General features: G+C 55.7%; 1 protein-coding gene across 23 annotated transcripts in view; it reads left to right on the forward strand.

Moving 5' to 3' along the window:
* The window catches only part of SEPTIN9 (septin 9), a 179,209-nt gene that overhangs the window by 148,191 nt on the left and 6,105 nt on the right, over positions 1-24,913 (forward strand). For 19 of the 23 annotated variants that reach the window (XM_086355265.1, XM_086355270.1, XM_086355274.1 and 16 more), the window contains 7 exons: positions 18,041-18,232; positions 18,876-19,004; positions 19,362-19,443; positions 19,736-19,873; positions 22,312-22,429; positions 23,208-23,303; positions 23,594-23,690. In XM_086355265.1, the coding sequence (XP_086211391.1) occupies positions 18,041-18,232; positions 18,876-19,004; positions 19,362-19,443; positions 19,736-19,873; positions 22,312-22,429; positions 23,208-23,303; positions 23,594-23,690 (852 nt within the window). Of the gene's footprint in view, positions 1-1,934; positions 2,225-6,089; positions 6,302-16,387; positions 16,818-17,630; positions 17,783-18,040; positions 18,233-18,875; positions 19,005-19,361; positions 19,444-19,735; positions 19,874-22,311; positions 22,430-23,207; positions 23,304-23,593; positions 23,691-24,913 lie in introns of those variants that run through there. The other 4 variants (XM_086355278.1, XM_086355279.1, XM_086355285.1 and 1 more) reach the window with 4 other exon arrangements.

Genomic DNA, 24,913 nt, shown 5'->3' on the forward strand with positions numbered 1-24,913 from the left:
ATCCGGCAGTGGCCCCCCAGCAGCTCTGCAATCATTTCCTCCGGACTAGCTAGTGCTCAGGACTCCGACCAGCCTCAGCACCTGGCTGGTCAGGCAGGCGGTGGCAGGGTGCAGGTGGGCGCTGGCCCACGTCGGCTGCACCCCACTGATTCAGGCACTTGGAAGGGGTCTGAGTGGGTGTCCTGGGTAGCAAAGGTTTTCACCCCTTGTCCCTCCTGTGCAGAGATCCAGGATGAGCCACGTTCAGCCTTTCTTATTGCTGACTGGCTGCTTTTGCTGCCACATCCCCCTCCTTTCAGGGTGAGGCTTCCTTCTGTAAACAGGGCTTGCTCCTGGGTCATTCTATGACTTGACAGGTTCTAGCCTGTGACGCTGAGGCCCCTTCTTAAAAGTTCATGTTGAGTCCTTATGAGCACTGGTGGTGTGAGGAGCGGCCGCACAGGTGGAGAAGTCACCGGAATCACCCCCCAACACGCACATACACACACAGGCCGCTGAATGGAAAGGGGGGAGGGGCGTGCAGGCTGGATTGGTGCGGGGGGTGGAGGGGGCAGCCGTGGGCCAGAGGACACCGTTGTTCTGGTTCATTCCCTGGGGACCACAGTCATCGGGCTTGTTGCTGATAATAGCTTTATGGAGATATAATCCACATTCCAGAAAATGCACCCTTTTATTGTGTACAATTCAGTGGTTTCCCGTATACTTACAAAGTTACCATCATCACCAATTCCAGAATATTTTTGTCACCCCCCCTCAGAGGTCTTAAGTCCATTACTGGTCATTTTCAGCGCTTGGCAGCCACGAATCTGCCTGCTGTCTGTGAATTTGCCTATCCTAGTAACTTCTATCGGTAGAATCATGTCGTGAATGGCTTTCTTTTTTTAGTGGGTGGCTTTTTGTATCTGGCGTCTTTCAGCCCGTGTAATGTTTTCAGGGTTCGTCCATATGTAATGTGTCCACACTCCATCCCTGTTTATGGCTGCACAGTATTCCACTCTAACAATTGCATCACGTGGTGTTTATCCATTCATGGGTTGATGGGCATTTATTCGGGCTGTGTCCACTTTGTAGCTCATATGAATCGTGCTGCAGTGAACACTGGGGTCCGGGTTTGGGTGGGCACCTGTGTTTTTGTTTCTCTTGGGGACCTGCACAGTCAGTGGGGAGCACTTGGCTCACCAGCACCCAGTTAGGGGAGCACTGTTGGTCTCTTGGGCCCCACTCCCAGTGGCTGTGAGCACTGTGTGTCAAGTCTTGAATCTGTGTCTCTGTGCAGTTGGCTGGGGGTTCTTTGGTTTCACTGTGAGTCCAGGGCCAAGCTTTGCGGAACAGGATGAATCAATGAGGAATTAATGCAGGGAGGAGTTGGGGGTGGGATCAAGGAGCAGAGGAGCCTGTTGGGTCCTGCCACTGACTTCTGGTTTCCTTGGCCTGCACAGGGCCCAGGACAAGGCAGGAAGGGGAGAAGGAAGGCTTGTGTGTCCTCTCCAGGGGAGACAGGGGGGCATGTGACAGTGAGGTAGAGGCAGCGAAAGAGGAAGTGGGGGGAAGGAGTGGGCGGGGTTGGAGTACCCTCCCCCAGTGGGAAGGTGGGGGCGAGGATGCACCCCCGTCTCCATTCCTGGCCAGGGGGGAGGTGTTTCCTTCCTGGGAGGGTGAAATGCAGGACTTAGGGGAGGTCGGCCTCTGGGGTCCAGGGAGGGTGTGAGGGTGACTGCTGTCCCCCCCAGAATCTGCAGGAGCAACAAGGTACACCCTTTCTGGACGGCTGTGTGCATCACAGGCAGAAAGTTAAGCTGCGGAACGAATGCGTGTTGCTTGTCTTTTTAAGCCACCACACAAGTGCATCCAGCAAAGGCTCACCCGTGCGCACGTCTGGGCGCCTGCTGGGTCCACTCTGAGCGTGGCGCCCGGGAGCGCGCTGGGGAGGGCCCACTGGCGCGCGGTCCCGGGAAGGCGGCGGGGCGGTCCAGCTTCCTCCTCCTCCCGGCCCTCCCCGCCCTCCGGGCAGCTGGAGGGGGCCTCTGCTCCTCGGCAGTTCACAGGCAGAAATTACCATATGAATGTGGCTCCTTCCCACAGCGAGGGTTGGGGAGACCTGGGAGGGGACAGGCTCCCACCCTCGGGGGCTGGAGGCGCCTCCAGGTCCTGTGCTGACTGAGGCGAAGCTCCTTCAGAGGCACAAATTGATCGGTTGGAGGACGCCGGACAGTCTCGGTCCACAGTAGGTCTCCACCGCGTGCAGAGGGTGTAGGGGATGATGGGTTGGGGGGTCTGCTGGGTCCCAGGAAGTGGGGGAGGCCCTGGGGACCGGCGAGCCCCTTCCTTTATCTTTCGTCTCAACTTGTAGGAGAATGTGTTGTTACTATAGCTGTTGTTATTTTGGTCTGATTTCAAAAGTGTCAGCTAATTACGGCAGGAAATGTAGAGTCTAAGGAAGGATGTGAAGGCGAGGATCGGATACGATAAAGCAAGTCTGAGCGCTCTGTAAACTGTAAAGTGCTGTGCGCAGGCCAGCCCGGATGGCTGTCAGCCCTCCTCTGATGGCCCGGCCCGGCTTCTTGTGTTCTTGGCAAGCTCCTGGGGGCCAGGACTGAGTGCTCTAGGGGCCTTCTGCAGAGGCCCTGCTGGTGTCGCGATTAATACTTTGCCAGCTGACCCAATCACTCTTAAGTTTAGGCTGCTGCTATGTCACCTTTAACTGCTGGACAGCAAATTAATGGATGCCTAGTGCCTGGTGGCCCGGCCACTGCACGTAGGGGACCCACTCCTCTCCGTGGCACTGGCCAGGTCAGCTGCAGTGTGGAGAGCGGTGTGGGTGAGGTTTCAGGGTTCAGACAGAGCCCCGGGTGGGCCCAGGTGTTCAGACCTGAGGGCCCCGCTCCCCATGCCCACCCCCTCCAGCACCCCTGCCCGCTCTGCCCAAGCTTCAGGGAGAGGAGACCTCACGTGCCCTGAGGCCCCAGTTAGGGGTAGGTGGGGAGGCGTGTGGGCTTCCTGGGTGGTACTAGTGGTAAAGAGCCCACCTGCTAAGGCAGGAGACCTAAGAGACACGGGTTCGATCCCTGGGTCAGGAAGATCCCCTGGAGGAGGGCATGGCAACCCACTCCAGTATTCTTGCCTGGAGAATCCCATGGACAGAGGAGCCTGGCAGGCTCCAGTCCGTAGGGTGGCAAAGAGTTGAACACGACTGAAGCAGCTTAGGGCACACGCACGAGGAAGGGGGTAGGGATTAGGGGCCGCCCAGTCTCCTCTCCCCTGTGGGCATCCCCATGCCCTCACTGACGGTTTCCTGAACAGAATTTCCTGAATAGGCAGGAGCTGTCCCAGGAAGTGCATCCATCCTTTCGCAAGATGCTTTGTGGTTCCAGAAGGGGGATGGAAACCAGAAATCGTTCACGTCTCATTCACATGCTGGCACACGCGGAAGGCTGAGCGGAGGGAAGCCCGGGAAGCCCGTGGGAAAGGATGCAGGCCAGCACCGCGGGAGCCTCGCGGAGGGGCTGCCTGCACCGACCTGGGAGCAGCGGCCCCGCAATGCTCTGGGAAGAGAGGAGGGCGGGAAGCAGCGAACTGTCCTTTTATTCACTCATTCGACATCTTACGTACCAGGCTGTGGGATGTGTGAGCAGAGGAGGCAGACCTTGCAATTGCAGGCTGTGAGCAGGGGCACTCAGGAGGAGAACCATGGGACACCGGGAGTCCCCCGGAGCGGAGCCAAGGGAGGACCTCCCTGGGGAGCCTTGTTTGAGGAGAGGAAAGGAGCCAGGGAGATGGTGCACATGTCAAAACGGGAGAGCCGGGCACGGGCTTCTATTTTACTGACACATGCTCTGTGCCTCGGCCGTGCCAGGCTCTAGTCTATGCTTTGTAAATATGTCGTTTGGTCCTCACAGAACTCTTACAAGGCAGGTATTATCTCATATTACCCATCAGAAACCTGAGGCATTGAGAGGTTAAGTTACTTGCTCAGGGTCACACAGGGAGTCTGGGATGGAACAGGGTCCCAGCTGCAGGATTCTGGGGCCTCAGGGATCTTGTGTTATACCAGGTGCAGGGGGACCCAGTCAGGCTTTCAAGCCAGGGGAGCAATGCGATTAATTTGTTTTAAACAGGCCTTCCTGGTGCCTTGAGAAGGATGGACCCTGCGGTGGGGTGGTGGGTGGGGGACTTAATGGGGATGGCTTGGCTTGTGGGAGCCATGGAGGTGGGAGGCCAGGCCTTCAGATGTTTTGGATTCAGATTGATAGGATTTGGGGTGGATGACTGGACGTGGGCCAATGGAAGGAGGGACCAAGGCTGGCCCCTGGGTTTCCAGCTGTAGTAACTGGATGGGTGGAGATGCCGTTGCTCATGGGGGCGGGTGGCACGGATGGGTCCAGAGCTCAGTTGGCGGCATGTTTAGTGGGAGGCATCCAGGCTTCACTAGGGCAGGGGCCGAGGATACCCGGCTCTGGGCAGGGGGCCTGGCACAGTGGGCCATCTCTGCTGAGTCATGATTGGCACTGGTGTATGATTCTGAACAGAGGTTGGCATCTGATGCTCAGAGGATGGGCAGGATCACTGGAAAGAGTGTCCAGTTGGGACCAGACTGGTTCTACAGGCAGAGGAGGAGCCAGCGAGGCAGTGGAGACCCCAGAGACAGAGGAGGAGCAGCAGAGGAGAAGTTGGGGTGGGGGGTGACCCCTGCAAAGGGCTCCATCTGGTCAGAGCTCCCGATCCAGTGGTGCACCCAAGCTTCGTATCATGCACAGCGCCAGCGTGCAGGAGGCGCAGGAAGTGGGACTCTGCCTAGTGTCCGACCCACACGGGGCTCAGGGGTGTCTGTGCACCCTGCCCGTGGCCAGCATCTCCTGTGGGCAGTGTTTCATGGGTGTTGCACATGTGTTCCGAGGGGGTGAGGCATGCTGTCCACACACTGCTTTTTTCTGGGGTGAGCCTGTGGTTGACCAGTGCATGTACATACCTGAGCTCACCATCCCCATCTCACTTCAGGGAGCATTTGACCTTGTGGCTCATGGTGTGGCCCAAGATGTCACAGACATGCCCCGGCTTATCCCCTCTGCCCAGGGGCTCCCTTGGGAGAGCAGAGGCTAAGCACTGCGTGGGGTGGGGAGCAGGAGTGCCTTTCCAGCAGGCAGGGCTCCGGGCAACCCCGTGGGCAGGTGGGCACAGTCTAGGCGGGCTCTCTGCTGAGTGGACATGGAGCGAGCCGTGTGAGGGGCCGCGTGGGTTCCCAGGCTCTGCGCACACTGCTTCCTGACCCCCTGACCTCCCGAGCAGGAAGAAGCTGGAGGTGGGGAGGGGGGGATGTGATGCCAGCTGCCTCGACTCACATCAGCCCGGAGCTGGAGCTGCCGGCGGACGGTGACATGGTTCAAGGCGGTCCAGAGCTGCTGACCCTCCCGCCTTCCCCACAACCTTCCCGGCCCCTCCAACTAGTGGTATGAGGGGGCCTCCTTCCTTACGGGGTCATTGGTCAGGCTTCCGCTCCTGGCCTAGGAACTTGCCCCTCCCTGCTTGGCCCCCTCCCTGGCCGTGCCTTCAGCTCCCGCCTCTCTGAAGGGATCAGGGTGGGTAGGGGGTCCTTTGGCCGGTGGGGGAGGAGACCTCATTAGGCAGCACCTCGGAGCCTGAGCAGATGATCTGACTGGAGAATTGCTTGGTATCTCTGGGGCGGGGGAGCTCTTTTCCTACTTAGCTCCTGGCAGGGGGCCGCTCTCTTGCACCCCAGAGGACCCTGTCTAGTTTTTGTTATTTTACATGATCTCATCAGTTGCTGGAGTGGGCGCCCCCAGCCTCCCCAGCACGGAGCTCTGGTGTGCGTCTGCTGACAGTCCTGCTGATAGGAGAGGGGGCCCGGGGGACTCCACCCCGTGACAAATGGCCACTTTCCACCCATCTGTGGGGGAAGGTCTTCTCTTTCTCTCTTTAACTTTGCGAGCACTTGCCAAGAACTAACGGAATCTCTCTGTGGCTGACCGCTTGGACGTGGTGGGCGGGCTGGATTCCGGGTTTGCCTTGGGGCAGGGTCTATCCTGCTGGAAGGTTCCCTGGGGTGGGAGGCGGCTCGGGGGCACATTCCCTGAGTCTTCGAGGCGAGTGTGGGCGGCGGAACACAGAATGAAAGATAAATCCCTTGACACAGGAAGTCGGAGGCCTCATCCCTGGCCTCCTCCGCCTCGCGGATTCGGCGGCACTCAGTTCTGCAGACCGCGTTTTAGGAGAGCGCCTAGGACGTGGTGCAGGTTGGAGCCTGCTCTGACCAAAGATTGATGTCTCAATAGGCTGCTGAACCCGGGTGAGGAACTCTGCTGGAGGAGCGGGGCGGGAGGCAGGCTGGAAATGAAAGAACAGAGGGGGCCTCTTCCAGAAGGGGGTGGGGGGTGCGGGCTGAGCGTTGGATGCCGTCCAAATCTGGCTCCACCGACCGACGCCAATTGAAACCGTGTTGGCAGAAGCGAAGAGGTTCTTGAGATTCTTTCCTGGACAAAAGGGAAGAAGTTTGCTTTAAAGGGTTTGGCAAGAGACAAGGGCGGGCAGTAGAAGCGGGGAATCACCCCCCGCCGGACTTTGGGGCGCCCTGGGCCCCTGAATGAATAGAGTCGGGTGGGAGCAGGGGCTGTTCCTACCCTGTCCCCTCCCAGGTCTTGCAAAGGGCGCGGGGTCGTGGGAAGTCTTTCCACCCAATCTGTCCCTGCACAGAAACCCTAAAGCTGCGACCTTGTTTTGAGTCTCCTCTTGGGAAAGATCCAATGGGGAGAGAGATGCAACTCCTGGCGTTTGCAAACTCCCGTCTTTCTTCAGAGAGGCCTTCGCCTTTGTGCTGGATCTCTAAGCCGGCTTTCAGGCCAGAGGGCAGGCTCTCAGATTTCTGGCCTCCTGGTTCCTCATCAGGCTTTGGGGAGACACTTTCTGCCCTGTACAAAGTGTGAAGTGTAATTCGATTTGGAACTACTTATTGAATTAGATGAGCCGTGTACGCTTTAAAAATGCATGCCTTGATTCCCCGCCTGCACAAATTTGCAAAATTCAGTCATTTGTATTCAGTGTTTCCATCTTTAGAAGGGAACAGGAAGTTCCCCTGTGACATTTATGGGGAGTTTGTAGTGGCTGGGGTAGGTTCACGGGGACACGAGGAAAAACGGAATCTGGTAAATGGGAAAAGATTCTGTTTCAAAGCCCCGCAGGGAATGACAGCCCTTATCTCCCTGCCCATCCCTCACAGCTTTCTCCTTGGGCTCAGGGATGGAGACCAGCTTCATAGCCTCTGCCCTTTTCCTCTTTTCCTGCCTTTGATCATCAAAAAAAAAAATTTTTTTTTTTTAATTTATTTATTTCTTTTGGGCTTCCCTGGTAGCTCAGCTGGTAAAGAATCCGCCTGCAATGCAGAAGACCCCAGTTCGACCCCTGGGTTGGGGAAGATCCCCTGGAGAAGGGATAGGCTACCCACTCCGGTGTTCTTGCCTGGAGAATCCCCATGGACAGAGGAGCCTGGCGGGCTGCAGCCCGTGGGGTCGCAGTTTTGGCTGCTGAACTCAGGCTTTCTTTAGTTGTGGCAAGCGGGGGCTGTTCTCCAGTTGCGGTGGGTGCAAGGGCTTCTCGTTGCAGCAGTTCCTCTTGTTGCGGAGCACAGGCTCAGTAGCTGCAGGCGTGCAGGCTTAGTTGCTCTGCAGCATGTGAGATCTTCCCGGACCAGGGATCGAACTTGTGTCCCCTGCATTGGCAGGTGAATTCTTATCCACTGTACCACCAGGGAAGTCCCCCTACCCTGATTTTTTTTTATTGTTATTTTTCATCTTTTTTTTTTTTCTCATTTTTTGGCTGTGCCTCGTAGGGGATCTAGTTCCCCAACCAGGGATCAAACCCAGGGTCCCTGCAGTGGAAGCTCTTGAGTCCTAACCACTGGACCACCATAGGATTCCCTGATCATTTTTTTAAAAACTCTTCCTCACCCTTTTCTGACCATGGAACCCACAATATCTTTGTATGTTGAGAAGTTCAGTTCAGAAATAAAATGATTAAATTCCAAGTTCTCGTTAGACCAAGTTAGTTTCATGAAGAAAGCTACGGGGTTCTTTGATGAACCCCACAGATTGTCCAAATTTATTCACAATTTATTGCCTGTCTTCATGTGTGCTTATTTTAGGGAGAGACTCACTATTTTTTAACAGATCCTAAAAGAGGTTTGTGATGCGCAACACAAGAATCCTGTGCCAGATTGGGTTCCTTACTTGTAAGGGATTACCATGAATCTGCCTGGAAGTTTTGGTTGATGAACATTTGAATAAATAAACTTCTTCTTCCTGTGTGGCACCATAGTTTTCATTCAGACTGACCTCAAGCCTATACAGTGTCTTCTTTTTGTTACTATGTAATACGTGCTCAGTAAATGTTCGTTGAATGTATCATTGTTACGGTCTTGGTCCACTGGGACCCCAGGATCTTTTTCTACTGTTAATTGTTTATAACCATGTTTTATCACTGAAGTATAGGTGATGACAGTATTATGTGTTGTAAGTGTATAATATATGATTCACACTTTTTAAAGATTATACTCCATTTATAGTTATTAGAAAATATTGGCTATATTACCTATATTGTGCCGTATATTCTTCTGGCTTATTTTATACATAACAGTTTGTACCTGTTAATCCCCCACCCCTTTACTGCCCCTGCACGCTTCCCTCTACCCACTGGTAACTGCTGGTTTGTTCCCTGTATCTGCGACTCTGCTTCTTTTTTGTTGTATTCACTAGTTTGCTGTATTTTTTAGGTTCCGCATGTTAGTGATCTCATACAGTGTGCGTCTTTCTTTATGTGACTTATTTCACTTAGCGTGATGCCCTCCAAGCCCACCTGTGTTGCTGCCAATGGCAAAATTTCTCTTTTTTTTTTTTATGGTTGAGTAATATTCTTGTGTGTGTGAATGAGTACCACATCTTCTTTATTCATTCATCTGTTGATGGATACTTAGGTTGCTTCCACAACTCAACAATTGCAAATAATGCTGCTGTGGACATTAGGGTATATGCATCTTTTCAAGTTAGTGTTTTTGGCTTTTTCAGATATATACCAGAAGTAGAGTTGCTGGGTCATAGGATAGTTCTATTTTTAATTTTTCAAGAAACCTCCATACCGTTTTCTACACTGGCTACACCAATTTACATTCCCATGAACAGTGTGTAAGGATTCCCTTTTCTGCACACCCTTGCCAGCATTTGTGGTATTCCTTTTGCGGATAGCCATTCTGACACGTGTGAGGTGCTATAGCCTTGTGATTTTGACTTGCATTTCCCCGATAATTAGTGATGTTGAGCATCTATTCCTCTGCCTGTTGGCCATCTGCATCTCCTCTTTGGAAACATTTCTGTTCAGTTCTTCTGCCCATTTTGTAATCAGATTGTTGAACGGTATGAGCTGTTTATATATGTTGGATATTAATCCCTTATACATCACTTGTTGTTCGGTCGCTCAGTCATGCCTGATTCTTTGCAACCCCATGGACTGCGGCACGCTAGGTCTCCCTGTCCTTGTATGTCATATCATTTGCAAATATTTTCTCCCACACAGTGCATTATCTTTTCATTTTATTGATCATTTCCTTTACTGTGAAACAGTTTTAAAGTTTAATTAGGTCTCATTTGTTTGCCTTTGCTTTATTTCCTTTAGGAGCCAAATCCAAAAAATATTGCTATGATTTATATCCAAGAGTGTTCTGCCCATGTTTTCCTCTAGGAGTTTTATGGTTCCTGGTCTTTTAGGTCTTTAATCTATTTTGAGTTGTTTTTGTATATGGCATAAGAAAATGTTCTAATTTCATTATTCTATATGTAGCTGTCCAGTGTTCCCAGCACCACTTATTGAACAGACTGTCTTTACCCTGTTGTATATTCTTGCCTTCTTTGTTATAGATTAATTGACCATAAGTGTGTGGATTTATATCTGGGCTTTATGATCTGTTCCGTTCATCTGCGTGTCTGTTTTTATGCCAGTACCGTACTGTTCTGATGACTGTGGCTTTGTATCAATAATACTGTCTAAAGTCAGAGAGTGTGATTCTTCCAGCTCTTTGGCATCTTCCATTTCTTTGGCATCTTTTCTAGGACAGTTACATCTCCAAGGTACACGTGTGCATAGTGAAGGCAGGAGGCTATGACTGTGAGAAGCACCTGGACGAGGCTGGGAGAGGGGAAGGAAGGCTTCATCAAGCGCGGGTGGTGGGGCGCATTTACTGCAGGAAGAATGTGTGGTGGACAGGTCCCTATGACCCCAACATCAAGCTTCTGCGTGGGTCTGCCTGGATCTGCCTGGTGACGCTGGCTCCTGTTGGGTGGTCTTGTGGGTTTCCATAGATGGGTCAGCCTTGCTTTCTGCTCAGCCACTGTGGGCAGTGATTGAGCAAGGCCGGTGGGGATGATGGTGCCAATGTCCCTGGGGAGGATCGGGGGAGATGAGGGGCATTGAGTCGGCTTTACCCCGAGAGCTTGGTCCTGGGTTCTGTCCCTGGCTGTGACACAGGTGCCCCTCTGGCTGGGAGCAATGTCACGCAGCAGAGGTTGATGCTCGGAGAGAGTGGAATCTTCAGGGATGTTTCTGAGCTGCAGGAAGGACAGCAGGACAGACAGGTAGGGGCGGTGGCGAAGAGTGACCCTTGGGTGTTACAAGCCTGCTGGGCCCCGCCCATGATCGCCCAGGGCTGCAATGAAGTATAAACCCTCTGCGGGCTCCTCTCTGGTGGCTGCATCCCAGCCAGATGTGCGTCCCACTGTCCCAGTCCCAGCCAGCCACAGACCGAGATACACAGACCCCAGGGTAAGGGGGAAGAATTTGTCCCTTGGAGCAGAAGCCTGAAGTTGGCGCTGGCTCAGGGCTGCGACCTAGAGCCCCCTGTGAAGGCATGTGGATGGAAGAGGATGGAACCCCTTCCTCCCCAGTTTAAGAGCAACCCCCTCCCCATCAGTTCATGAGAAAAGGCGGACCTACAGGCCCCTGTGGTGAAGGAGGGGGCAGGGGCTCGCCCACCAGGGTTGCAGGCCTGGGCTCAAATTGGAGGCCTGCAGAGAGACACTGCCAGGTTTCCTCCTGCTGGTCTGAACGTCCTCGCTGGGAGATGACGGGGCTGCTTGTGCAGCTGGACAGCCTGGGGGGTGGGGTGGGCACAGGAACCTTAGGCCTGAGTAGGGGCATCCTGGCCTCAGCTGTCCACAAGCTGTACAGCTGGCTGGTGGGCACTCCTGGGCACAGTGGGTTCTTTTCAGTCCATCTCTACCAGCAGCGACTTTCCTCTCTTTGTACAGCAGCTCATTGAGACAGAGTCCCCACCCTGTACAATTCACTCATTTAGCGTGTGCATCAGTGGGGCGTATTCTCAATGTTGTATCTAGTTTCAGAAAATGTTGTTGTTCAGTCGCTAAGTCGTGTCCTCTCTGACCCCACGGACTGCAGCATGCCAGGCTCCTCTGTCCTCCCCTCTCTCCCAGAGTTTGCTCACAGTCATGCCCATTGAGTCGGTGATGCTGTCTAACCATTTCATCCTCTGCCACCCCCTTCTCCTTTTGCCGTCAGTCTTTCCCAGCATCAGGGTCTTATTTGTCCCCCAAAAGGAATCCCATAGGTGTGATGGCCCAGCCCCGGCTGCCCCGTCTGCTCTCTGTCCTAATGGATTTGCCTCTTCTGGACATTTCATTTCAATGGATTCGTACCACGTGTGGCCTTTTACATCTGGCTTCTTCACTGAGCATGCTGTTTTCAAGGTTCATCTGTTACACAGCGTGTCGGGACATCAGTACTTTTTAAAAATTTTTAAAATTGGAGTATGGTTGATTAACAATGTTGTGTTGGTTTCTGCTGTACAACAAGGTGAATCAGCCATATGGATACATATATCCCCTCCCTCTTGAGCCTCCCTCCCCTACCCCCATCCCACCCCTCTAGGTCATCACAGAGCTCTGAGCTGAGCTCCCTGTGCTTTATAGCAGCTTCCCACTAGCTCTTTTCCTCACAGTAGTATGTATGTCAATGCTAATTTTTTTTTTTTTTTTGAGTACTGTTGATTTATGGGTCCTCCCCAGTGGCTCTGGGATAAAGAAGTCACCAGCAATGCAGGACACCCAGGTTCTATTCCCAGGTCAGGAAGATTTCCCTGGAGAAGGGCATGGCAACCCACTCCAGTACTCTTGCCTGGAGAAGCCCATGGACAGGGTAACCTGGTGGGCTTTAGTCCGTAGGTTTGCAAAGAGTCAGACATGACTGAAAGCAACTTAGCGTGCATACACACGATTGATTTACAATGTCAGGTTAGTTTCTGATGTACAACAAAGTGATTCAGTTCCACGTATATATATATATATACACACACACATATTCTTTACATTTATACGTTAATTTTCAGATTGTTTTCCATTTTAGTTTATTCCAATATATTGGATATATTTTCTTGTGCTATACAGTAAGACCTTGTTATCTGTTTTATTTAAAGTAATTTTTATCTGCCAATCCCAAAGTCCTAGTTTGCTTCCCCCTCTTCTCCCTTTGGTATTTTTTTCTTTGTCTGAGAATCTGTTTCTGTTTTGTAAATAAGGTCAATGTATTATTTTTTAGATTCCACATATAAGTGATATCCTGCGATATTTGTCTCTCTCGGCTGACTGACCACTGCGTTTGATAATCTCTAGGTCCATCCGTGGAGGTGCACATGCTGTTATTCCATTCGTTTTTTATGACTGGGTAATATTCCACCATCTGCATACACCACATCTGCGTATCCATTCATCTAGGACATAAGTGCTTTGAATGGCTCATCGTCCATCGTGTGGATTTCCTGCACTTGTCTGTCCTCTCGTGCATGGGTGGACGACCTTTTAATGGCTCATCATCTGTTATGTAGAGTTACCGCATTGTCTTTGGCTTTTCATCCATGGGTGGACGGCCTTTCAGATGTTTCTTGAATCACTGCTTTGTGCCACCCCCTGGCCTAGGAGGTGGGGGTGCCGCTGATTGAGCTACAACCTTGGGTTTGAAGATCTTGCAAAGTCAGATCAGGGAGTGAAGAGCAGGGTGGAGAGACTCGCAGAGGGCCACGTGGAGCCAGAGTGAGAATCCGAGGCCCTGGTTCCCAGCCGCAAAGTCTGCAGTGGGCACTGCCCCTCGCTTTGACAAGGTGACCATGTTACCTACTTGTCCAAACCGTGGCCTTTCTGAGCACCAACTGGGTTCTATTAATATTGATAATTAGGCTGGATACTAGAAAACTTGAAAGCAAGGACTGTAACAGACACGTGTCCACCCGTGTTCATAGCAGCATTATTTGTCATAATCAAAGGTGGAAACCTCGTACATGTCCACTGATGGATGAATGGATGAACAATGAAGTATTATTCAGACATGAAAAGGAATGGAATGTGACACATGCTGGAGCAGGGGGGAGCCTCAAGGACATGATGCTTGTGAAAGAAGCCCAACACAAAAGGACAAATACTTATGAATGTTCCCACTTATATGAGGTTCCTAGTGGAGCCAGATTCACAGAGACAGAACAGAGCCTACAGGGTTGGGGGACGGGGAGTTAGTGTTTAATGGGCTCAGAGCTTCCGACCAGGATGATAAAAGCGTTTGGAGGTAGGTAGTGGTGATGGTTGCATGCCATCGTAAATGTAATTAAGGACGCTAACATGAACATTTAACATGGTTAAAGGGATTGAGGTTGTAACTTGCGTCTGTTTTACTGCAGTAAAGAAAGTGATCAGGCTGGAGGGAGGGTGTAAACCAGCGTGTAAGGTCACCCCCACCCAGTTGGTCACTTGGGCTGTCTTTTCCCAGAGGAAGGTGGCACTATGGTGGGCAGGGATGTCGCCCTGGGCCTGAGAGAGTGGCTGACCCAGTGGAGCAAAAGCAAGGCTGTCCCAGGGGTCACCCCCCGCCACACACACCCCAGCAAACCTGGCACCCCTCAGAGCGTGACTCCGGGAAGGAGAGGCTATGGCAGTCTGTGCCGCCCCCTCCATCCCCTTTTCCAGGGATTCCCAAGTAGGAGCAGTGGAGAGCAGCAGCTGGTGGTGCGGTGTGACCTTGGTAAGTCACTTGACTTTCCTGAACATGCGTCTCCCGCTTTTAAAGAGGGCAGCTCCCTCTTTCTCTGTTTGCATGCAGAGGCTGCAGTGAAAGTCACCTTGGATGTAAATGTGAAACTTCTTGTTTTTCTGTTAAGAGCTTCCTTTTTCCTATTAATAGCATTTGATAAAGTCTGGGTATGAAACAACAACCGAGCTAACAGGGAAGAGAGTGAGCCGTAGGCAGAAGTCACTGGAGGAGGTGGTCTGGACACAGGTCTTGGGGGTGGGGATGGGTCAGGAGAAGGCAGGTGTGGAGGTGGGTCTGACCGTTGTCGTGGAGGGTCTGTGGGCAGCTCGGGCAGCAGAGCCCCTCTTCCCTGTCCCCCGCCTCGAGGGTCTCCCCCAAGACCCCATTCACTCAGTTTGGTTGAGTGTCCCCTCCCTGTAGGGCCCTGGAGGCTCACTGGGGATCCACACACGTCACTGCCATCCTCACTGGAGTTCATGGCCTGCTGGGGGGACACGTATGTTAATCCGCTATCATGAGAGTGAATGTGAAGTCATAGGACTAGATTCATTGACGGTCTCCGGTTGGCTAGACCGCTTCCAGTGCATTTCAGGAAAAAAAAAAAATCACACCCCATTTGTAAAATGAGTAGGTTAGACAAGAGTTATGTGCTGTCCAGGATAGTTGCCACTTGCCATGTGTCATTTTTTTTTTTTTTTTTAATTAAAAATTTTAAAAAAGTTTCTTGTCCATGCTTTGTGGGATATGGGATCTTAGTTCCCTGACCAGGGATCAGACCCTCACTCCCTGCATTTGAAGGGCAGAATCTTAACTACTGGGCTGCCAGGGAAGTCCCCATGGCGTGTATCATTCTTTAAATTGAAATGAATTAAAATTAAATAAAAAACTGAGTTCCTCCGTTAGACTAGCTGCATTTTAAGTGCTCAAATGTCATGTTTGTGAAAACAGTTGGTGGTTCTGAAGAAAATTAAAAATATGACTACCATTTGACTCAGCATTCCCACCGGGTCAAAAATGTTTCGGAAAGCTTTGAAAGCAGGGTCTTGAGAGAGTTGTGTACCCATGATCCCAGCAGCTCTGTTCACTAGCTAAAATACAGAAGTAATCCAAGTGTCCATTGATGAATGAATTAAAAACGTGCTCCAGCCACACACTGGAGTATCACTCAGCCTTCAAAAGGAGGGACATCCTGACGCCTGCTAGAGTGTGGACTGACCTTGAGGGCATTCTCCTTGGTGAAACAAGCCTGTCACGAAAGGATGAATACTGCGTGACTCTGTTGACCTGGGGTGCACAGTAGCTAAATTCATGGAGACAGAAAACAGAATGGAGTGGGGGTTCATGCTTAACGGGCACGGTTTCAGTTTTGCAGGATGAGTTAGGAGCTTGGGTACAGAACGTGAATGGACTTAACACTCCCAAGCTGCATGCTTAAAATTGGTTAAGATGGTACATTTTGTGTTCTGTAAATTCCACCACAATTTCTAGGAAGTGGCACACATGGCTGCCTCACTGGACGGTGCTGGAGTCGCCTGTCTCCACTGTCCCATCTAGCTGGCTAGAGTCCTCGAGGCTGCAAGAGTCACAGAAACCCCGAGTTTCACAGAGAGCATCTCTGGGCCGGCTGGCTGCTAGACGCCTCTACACTCCCCCATGGGGTCCTGAAGGCAGACCCCAAAGCCTCCTATCAGGGTGGGCGTAGCTGGAGGGTCCTGTGTCTGCTGGCCATCCAGGCAGACAGAGTGGGGATTGCCCACCATGGAGCCTCCCAGAGGAGGGGCCTCGGGGAGATGGACCCTCACCTGTGCAGAAGGCCAGGCCCTTCTCTCAGCGAGAAGGATGGCGCTTGTCACGTTTCTCTGATTATTTCTCTAACAGGGTCCTGGTGGGCAGGGGGTTTCGCTTTGGTTTCTGCAGATGTTGGTGCCTGTGGAGGGGCCGGCTGGAGCCTCTCTCTGCTGCTCCTGGAGCCCTTGGAGAGGAGTAGGGGGTGGTTCAGGGGGCACTCCCCGCCCCCACCCTGTGCTGCTCCGGAGGGGCTGAGGGATGGAGGGAGATGTGGGGGTGGGGCGGGGGGCTGGCCCGGTCCAGGGCAGAATGGCTCCCAGACCCGCAGACAGATGGAAGCAATTTTCGGTCACGTGGGGCAGGGCTGAACTGCTGTCCCGAAAGACAGGGCCCCATGTCTGTCTCCAGGAAGCAGCCCCAGAGCCACACGTTCGGGCCAGATGCGGCTCTGGTCTTTGTTTATTTAACGATGCCGGAGCCCGGGGCAGAGTGTTTCTGAGCAGAGGCAATTCCTTCCGGGCCATGCAGGGAGGAGGCCCCCGCAATGGCGGTCGAATAGCGGGGATCCCTGCCTCCTGGACCCTTTGCCTTTCCCCGGCCCGGGGATGGGGTGAGGTGGGATGTGGAACCAAAACCTCTATCATCAGCCTGTTGTTAGGAGAGATCTGTGGACCCCGGGCGGCCCCTGGCCTTGTTATGCGTGTTACGTTCCATGCTTAGCGCCCCTTTCTCGGAAGCAGGAATGTCTCTGCCTGTTCCGGGCAAAGGATAGCGGGATGTTAGTGACTGACGTGGGGATAAACCAGCAACACCCCGGTCTCTGGGATTTGTAAGCTAATGGGGCCAGTCGTCTTTCCTCTTACTGGCCTGGGCATGCGGGGAGGAGAGGGTGTTGGCCCCCATCTCAGCTCCCTTGGAGGCTCCTGAAGACGGACGTGGCTGCAGAGGTGCGACCTGGTGGGTGGGGTGGAGTCCGGTTATTTCCCCAGGAAACCAAAATGCATTTAATCTGAAAGCTCGGCAGTGACCTTCCTGGCAGGGGCAGGAGGGGATGGGTGGCAGGCCGTGTTTGGGAAGGCTGCTTGCCCACCTTGGCAGTGGGATATGCCCCCTGGAGAGGTGGGCATCTGGGGGGAGGGGTGCTGTTGCGCTGGAAACCACCAGTACTCCCTCCCTGAGGGCTGTGAGAGGGGCTCCCAGGCAGAGGGGGAGTGTTTGGACTCCCTGGGTGGTCGCTTCCCATGAGCTCAGGGTGCCCTGGGAGAAGAGACTGTGATCCTTTCTGGGAGGCAGGATGAAGCTGAAAATCCTTAGCGGGCAGAGGGGGTGGGAAGAGCTTGGACCCACGGGGGCAGGGGAGGGAGTGGGGAGGGCCGTCGGGGATGGGTGTGGTCTGGATGTGCTTGTCGTGGTAGGGGGGACTCACTGGGATGCAGCCGACCCTGGTGGGGAACCCACACGGTCCTGAGCGCCCTGACCAGCCCCGCAGGCCGGGTGTCCCTCGGGTCCCCACTGGGAGCTTTCTGGGCATCTCCCCCACCCCTCCAGGCCTCCAGCTGGGTCACGCGGACTCTGAGGGCAGCCCAGGAGGAGAGGAGGAAGGCTCTGACCTGTAGACCGAAGCAGCCTGAGTTATTTTGAGCAGCTCAGTCCCATCTGCCCGTCCGCAGACCTGAAAACAAAACCATCTCCCAGGCTGTGGGCGTGGGGCCCCGCAGGTGCTGGGTGGCCCGAGAGAAGACACTTGAATCCAGTCCAGGGTGGGAGGCAGGGGCAGTACCCGCAGGTGCTGCCCATGGGCCCTCCCCTTCCTGCCATCGCCCAGGGGCCAGCGGAGCCACTGTGCCCGGAGGAGCTAGCTCTGTGTCCCGGCCCTCCTTCCACACTCCCGCTGGCCTGGGGCCACCAGCAGGTGCTTGGGACTGGCCATGGCTGGTTCCCTCCATCCTCCCTTCAGAGGGTCATCCTCTCCTTTGTCCTGGCTCAGGACTTGAGTTGTGGGGTGAGGCTTTGTGGGCCAGGCAGACGGCGGCAGGACAGCCCAAGCCGAGGGGTCTGGCTCTGGGGCGTTCCTCCGGGTCTCTTGGGCAGCTGAGCCTCATTTTCCCCCACTTGCGTGTCCCCACTCCCCTACCGTCACCCCCTAATGCACCCGCTCCTCTTCCTGCAGCCACCGAGGCAGCTCCCAGCAGCGCTGGCGACATGGCCGACACCCCCAGAGATGCCGCGCTCAAGCAGCCGCCCGCACCACGGAACGAGAAGGCCCCCGTGGACTTCGGCTACGTGGGGATCGACTCCATCCTGGAGCAGATGCGCAGGAAGGCCATGAAGCAGGGCTTCGAGTTCAACATCATGGTGGTGGGTGAGTTCCCCCGCTCTCATCAGGCCGGAGAGCCGCCCAGAGCCACGCAAGGAAGCCCCCCTACCCCTCCCCAGCCGGCCACACAGGCTCTTGTAAAACGGGGTGACAGGCCTGGCCTGCAGGACACGAGCATGCAGATTCTTCTACTGAGGTGATCCTCAGCGGTGGGGAGCCCGGCCCCCAGGGCTTTGGGCCGGAACCCTGCAGTGTGGGTGGTCTAGCAGTGAGGGATACAGACCCTCCCCACTGGGGTCCCAAGGTGGGGGGCTCTGTAGGGCTTTTCCATCAAACCTCACGTGGATCCTGGTATGTCCCACCGCTAAGGGTGCATCGCACTGGAGCGGCCAGCCCCCACTTTCCCTCCCCAACGCTGTCTGTATCTCAGCTCCTCCTGGGAGCCCCAGGACCTTGCATGGGGCTCCCTGTGGTCAAAAGGCAAGGGGTCCGTGTTCTGCTCTGCCACAAAGTACAGCGAGAGCTTGGCCAGTGCCCAGGCACCCAGCCCTTCCTGCCTCCTGACCGCCCCCTGACCCAGAGTCCCACCAAGGAGAGCTGGGGGATGATGCCCAGGCCTCGCCACCTCCCAGGCGCTTGAGCCGCTGTCTCTGGAGCACCCTGCCGACCAGCCCCATTCTCTCCCCAGGGCAGAGCGGCTTGGGAAAGTCCACCTTGATCAACACCCTCTTCAAATCCAAGATCAGCCGGAAGTCAGTGCAGCCCACCTCGGAGGAGCGCATCCCTAAGACCATAGAGATCAAGTCCATCACACACGGTGAGAGCCAGGCGGGGTCTGGGGGCAGGGTACCGAGTCAGGTCCCTCGGGGCAGCACCTCTGGGCATGTTGAGACTCGGAGTGGGGTGGGAGGAGGGCGAGGGGTCAGGGATGCTCTCCAGGATCCCTGCAGGCCCTGGTCAGTGCCCCCTGGAGACAGCTGAGTTTTCCACCAAAAAGCATGGGCAGGGAGCTTCACTGCTTTACACTGGCATCTCCCTGGCATCACCCTGGGGGCGCTGCAGGAGGGCCTCTTTGGGGCAGGGTGGGTCGGGCAGCCTGGCCAGTGGGGGGCGGTTATGTGCACAGGTCCCGAGTCTCCCCCCTGAACTCGGCGGGGGCTGTGATTGTGTGCAGATATTGAGGAGAAGGGCGTCCGCATGAAGCTGACAGTCATCGACACGCCGGGCTTCGGGGACCACATCAACAATGAGAACTGGTGAGGGGACCACTGCCCCGGGCGGAAGAGCCCTCCCGGGGCTGCTGGGAATCTCGCCCCACCCCCCACCCCCCACCCCTGGGGTCACAGGTCAGCCTGGGAGGCGGGGTCAGGTCTCTGTTGCACTCAGGATTGCAGGTGGTACCCACCCCACCCCCACCCCCTGCTTTCCGGTGTTGGGCAGAGAGTTGGGGGATTGGGGACCTGCAGGTGAGGATGAGGGGGCAGGGGGCTGCTTCCCCAGCTGGGGCGGTGGGCGTTCCATGCCCGCTGACTGGGTCCTTCCATGCAGCTGGCAGCCCATCATGCAGTTCATCAACGACCAGTACGAGAAGTACCTGCAAGAGGAGGTCAACATCAACCGGAAGAAGCGCATCCCAGACACCCGCGTTCATTGCTGCCTGTACTTCATCCCCGCCACCGGCCACTCGTATGTGCCCCTGGCGCGCTCTGGGGCTGGGTGGGCCCGGGCCGCAGCCTGAGTGCCCCCACCCTCCCTCTGGCCCCCACACTGTGTCCCGCCCACCTGTCAGCATCCAGCTTGCCCGGGAAGGCAGAGGACCGGCTGGGCCCGGGGTGGTCCGGAGCCTGGGCTGTGCCTTCTCAGGGCAGGCGTTCTGGCGGGCCTGGCAGGTGGGCAGAGACTCTCCAGCTGTGTATCTTTAGCACTTACCTGTCCCTCCATGCGGGTCGCTAGTCCATAGGGGAGTGCTGACGATGTGATAACAGACCCCGGCAGGGACCACCCCCCCACACACCCAGGAGGGTTTAGAGCACAGAGAACAGCGGGCTTGGCCCCGGGCAGGGCTGGATAAGGGCTGTTAGTCGAGGCCACCTTGGAGAGAGCTGCTTTCTCCTGCCAGTGCCATCTGCAGCTACAGATGTACGCACAAGTCAGTGAGGCTGGCATGGGGTGGGTGCCCTCCTCGCCTCCTTTGAGCAAGGGCGGTCTCCCTCGTGAGGGCAGATGGGCTCTTTGATTTTTTAGAATGTTAATTGTGCATGTGAGTAAGGCCAGTGTTATTTATTTTTTTCTTTAAACGTGTGTGTGTGTGTATGCGTGCTCAGTCGCTTCAGTCATGTCTGACTCTTTGCGACCCCATGGACTGTAGCCCGCTAGGCTCCTCTGTCCATGGCATTTCCCAGGCAAGAATACTGCAGTGGCTTGCCATGCCCTCCTCCAGGGGATCTTCCCGACCCAGGGATTGAAGCTGCGTCTCTTGCATTGCAGGTGGATTCTTTTACCCACTGAGCCACCTGGGAAGCCCCTTTTTAAAACACACCCATATTTTAAATTTATATATTTATTTTTGGCTCTGCTGGGTCTTTGTTGCTGCTCCGGCTTTCTCTAGTTGTGGCTGGCGGGGGCTGCTCTATTGTGGTGCACACCTTCCCGTTGCGGTGGCTTCTCATGGTGGAACTCAGGCCCCGGGGCACGAGGGCTTCTGTAGTTGCAGCCGGCGGGCTCAGTGGTTGTGGCACACGGGCTTCGTTGCTCTGCGGCATGTGGAATCTTCATGGACCAGGAATTGAACCCGTGTCCCAGGCATCGGCAGGCGGATTCTCATCCACTGCGCCACCGGGGAAGCCCCAGATGGGCCCCGGATGGCCTCACAGACCCCTTGTCCTTGGCTCCCTGTGGCTCCATCTGCACCTGACACCTGTAGGTGTCTTCCCACCGCCGGGTGGGACACCCTCGGGCTCGTCCTGATCAGGATGTGGGAAGGAGGGGAGCCCACACCCAGTGGACATCGGGAGCGGGTGGGGAGGGGGCGGCGAGGGCGGACAGAGGTGGGTTGCTGGGGCCTGGGGTCTGACTGGTCACCGCGGCCTGAGGCTCTGGCTCTGACTGTTCTGCACTCAGTTCTACTAGAAGCAGGAAGCCCAGGGTTGGGGCCCAGCCTTGCAGGCACCGGTTACAGGAAGGAAGCCGGCAGGAGCCGCAGGCCTCACCTGGGTGCCTTTGTGGGAAACCAAGCGAGTCCCCAAGCCACCCGTGGTGAGGGTCTGCGCAGGGGCGGGGGGCTCAGCCGCGAGTCCCACAGCAGCCAGTCCAGGCTTTGACCCATTGAGGTGCTGCTGAAAGCAGGGAGCTGAGGGTAGGCCCTGCTGCTGCTGAGGTGACCCTGCGGGGTACCACGCCACCCCTCCCCCAGACCCCGGCCCAGGGGATCCAGCGGCTCCTCCCCATCACCGTTCAGACCTCCTCCTGGGGCCCGCCTCACCCTCACACCGAGTCTGTGACCGACTGTGCGGGGACAGCAGGGAGAGCTCTGGTCCTGGTGGGAAGGCGGTGCCTGCCATTCAGGAGCCCTGCAGCCTTGCCCCTGCAGCTGCTGAGAACTGTCTCAGGTTGGGGTGGGGGGTGTGAGGAGGGCCTGAGGGGTAGCCTTTCCCCGCATCAGACCTTGGACACCTGGAGCCAGTGGGCAAGGGGCTGGGGATGCCCCAGACAGCAGCCCCCAGCTCATCCTGGGAAATGGGGCTGAGTGAGCGCCCATCTCCCCCCAGACGGTGATGCCCCACCATCTGATGGCCCTCTGAGCCAGTGGCAGCCCTTCTCCCAGTGGACACACTGGGGGCTTTGGGAGCTCATCCCCAGGCTGCTCAGAGCTGGTCTGGCCCCCCCTCCTTCCTCTCCCAGTTCACGTGGACCAGGATTCTTTTCCTTTCTCTGTCCCTCGCTGGTGCCTTGGCTGGCGCTCAGTCCACAGCCTTGACCTTGGCGTACACCCACCTGGGAGCTCCGCAGGCACCCTGGGGGCCTCCTCTCAGCTCCCTCCAGGCAGGAGTGGGCCCCCTTTCCGCGTTTCTGTCCCCGTTCCATGTCCCTCCCCCGACACCCTCATCCCTGTCCCTCTGCTCCAGCCTCAGGCCCCTGGACATCGAGTTCATGAAGCGCCTGAGCAAAGTGGTCAACATCGTCCCAGTCATCGCCAAGGCTGACACGCTGACCCTGGAGGAGAGGGTCTACTTCAAACAGCGGGTAGGGCTCCGCCTCTGCCCGCCATCCCTCTTGGTGGGAGCAAGGCCATCAGACAAAATCCCCAGTTTTTTTGTGGATGGAAGAGACAGTTTTCATCAGGGGACAGATGGTCACTTCCTTCCCAGTCGCTGTCTGAACAGGAGGGTGAACCCTGGGCCCCTGTAGAGCCTCTGCCTCTGAGTGGGGAGACTCCTCACTCTTATTCCCAAAGCTCCACCCACAATCCTTTAGGTCCAGGGATTTTCCCAGCATGCTTAGGGGAGGACAGCGCCCTGGCAATGGATGTGTCTGGAGGGAAAAGAACAAGGAAGCCCCCAAAGCTGCCCCCGGGCATTTGTGCTCAGGGCAGAAACGACAGCTGTTCACGGGGACGTTATCACCGAGCACCATTGTACAGGCAGCTCCATTGTACAGGCAGCTGTCGCTGCGACGGTGGTTGGTGACAGTTGGCCACAAGCAGGTGCCCCTGTGCAGTATGGGCCGCTTCAGTGAGAGGGTCTCCAGGTGGAGTTCAGGACGGAGAGATGCCCTGTGCCTGGGATGAACCTGGGGCCCTGGGGCTGCTGCGGTCTCCCGGCAGGCAGGTCTGCAGCTGCCCCTCCTCCACTCCAGAGGCACAAGAGCTGGACAGTATCAGGGTTACCAGCCCCCCAGAGCCCACCCCTGACTGAGCCTGGGGCCACTTGCTTTGTGGAGGTCACAGCACGGGCAGATCCCAGTGGGTTGGTCCAGTTTGCTGCATGGACAGTGCCCACCTGTCTCCCCTCTGGACCCCCAGATCACTGCGGACCTGCTGTCCAATGGCATTGACGTGTACCCCCAGAAGGAGTTTGACGAGGACTCTGAGGACCGGCTGGTGAATGAGAAATTCCGGGTGAGTGCACCGACCAGACTGCTGTTTCCAGAGGCCCCTCACTTCCTGCTAGAGGACATGGGTGGGGGTCTTTCCAGGGGTCCAGGAAAACAGGTGGGATGGTCTTGAGCCATAAGGAAGTGTTAATTGGTCTAGGAGGGGTCGGAGCCAGAGGGTCCACGTGCAGCCCTCTCAGGCCGAGGGGTCTTGGTGCTGGGGGCCTGACTCAGGGCAGCTCCTGCCAGGGGCCCAGGGAGTGGACCGGCCTTTGCACACACACAAGTGACCAGTGCGTCCTGCCCGTCCCCCAGGAGATGATCCCGTTCGCCGTGGTGGGCAGTGACCACGAGTACCAAGTGAACGGGAAGAGGATCCTTGGAAGGAAAACCAAGTGGGGCACCATCGAAGGTAATGGTTGAGCTGACGCCGGGGCCTCCAGTCAGGCCAGGAGGAAAGCTGCCTCTGCTACCCGGGAGCTGTGCACCCGGGCCTGACCGGGTACTCTTGGGACCTCGTCTGTTGCCCATTCGGCCACAGGAAGGGCTCCCATGGTTCCTGCTTGGTGGAGGAAATGAGGGGCTAGGTGTCTTGTCCGGGCCCACAGCCGTTAGCTGACTGAGCCGTGCCTCCGTCCCAGTCCCCCACATCCAGGCAGGAAGGAGGTATGACGGGCTCTGCTAGGGTCCTGGTGCTGGGGTTTTCCAAGCATGCTGTGTGACCCTGGACAAGTCACCCTGCCTCTCTGGGCCTGGGGAAAGGGCTGGGTTGGAGCTCTGTCCAGCTGAGAACCAGATGCCCTCCCTACTCCCTGCCCCCTCGGAGTTCCAGGACCCCCACGTCTTCATGTCCTGGGGCTTCTGCAACAGACCAGCACAGACTGGGTGGCTTAAAACAGAAGTTCATCCTCAGTGTTCTGGAGGCCTCAAGGGAGGCTCTGTTCCCTGCCCACTTTCTAGTGGCTGCGGGCTGACCTTGGCATGTAGGTTCAGCCCTGCGGTCTCTGCTCTGCCTTCCTCTGTGCTCCTGTGTCTTTCTTCTTCTAAGAACACTTGTCACTGACCTTAGGGCCCCCCTAAATCCAGGATGATCCCCTCTTGAGGTAGATCTATTTATTTATTGCTGCATCAGGTCTAGTTGTGGCGCTCAGGGGGCCCCTGGCATGTGGGACCTCAGTTCCCCAAACAGGGATCAAACCTGCATCCCTGCATCGGAAGGTGGATTCTTAACCACCGGACCACTGGGGAAGTCCCTGAAATCCTTGCTTTAATTACACCTTCACAGACTCTTTTTCCAAATAGGGTCCCATTCACTGATGCCCAGGGTTGGGAGCTGGACGTCTGGGGGACACCATCCAACCCACCGCAGGTGGCCACGACCCTAGGCGGGGTGGACCTGGGCGTGTCCTTCCCCCTCTCTCTGTTCTGTCCTTCTCTCTCTAGAGCAGATTAAAATGGACCACTTTGCTCCTTGTTCACTTGGCTGAAAGGCCCAGCATAGAGAAAGAAGCAGAAAATTCAGCAGTTGCTTTCAACTCCTGCTGCTACCACCCCATCCCACACCCAGCTCATGACCTTGGGCATATCCCTGTGACGTTGGGCATGTCCCATCATCCCTTGGGTCCCGTTTTTGCC

The sequence above is a fragment of the Bos grunniens genome, chromosome 19 (assembly GCF_055505025.1).
Source record: "Bos grunniens cultivar Pamir isolate PY7600 chromosome 19, Bosgru_T2T1.0, whole genome shotgun sequence".
Taxonomy (NCBI): domain Eukaryota; kingdom Metazoa; phylum Chordata; class Mammalia; order Artiodactyla; family Bovidae; genus Bos; species Bos grunniens.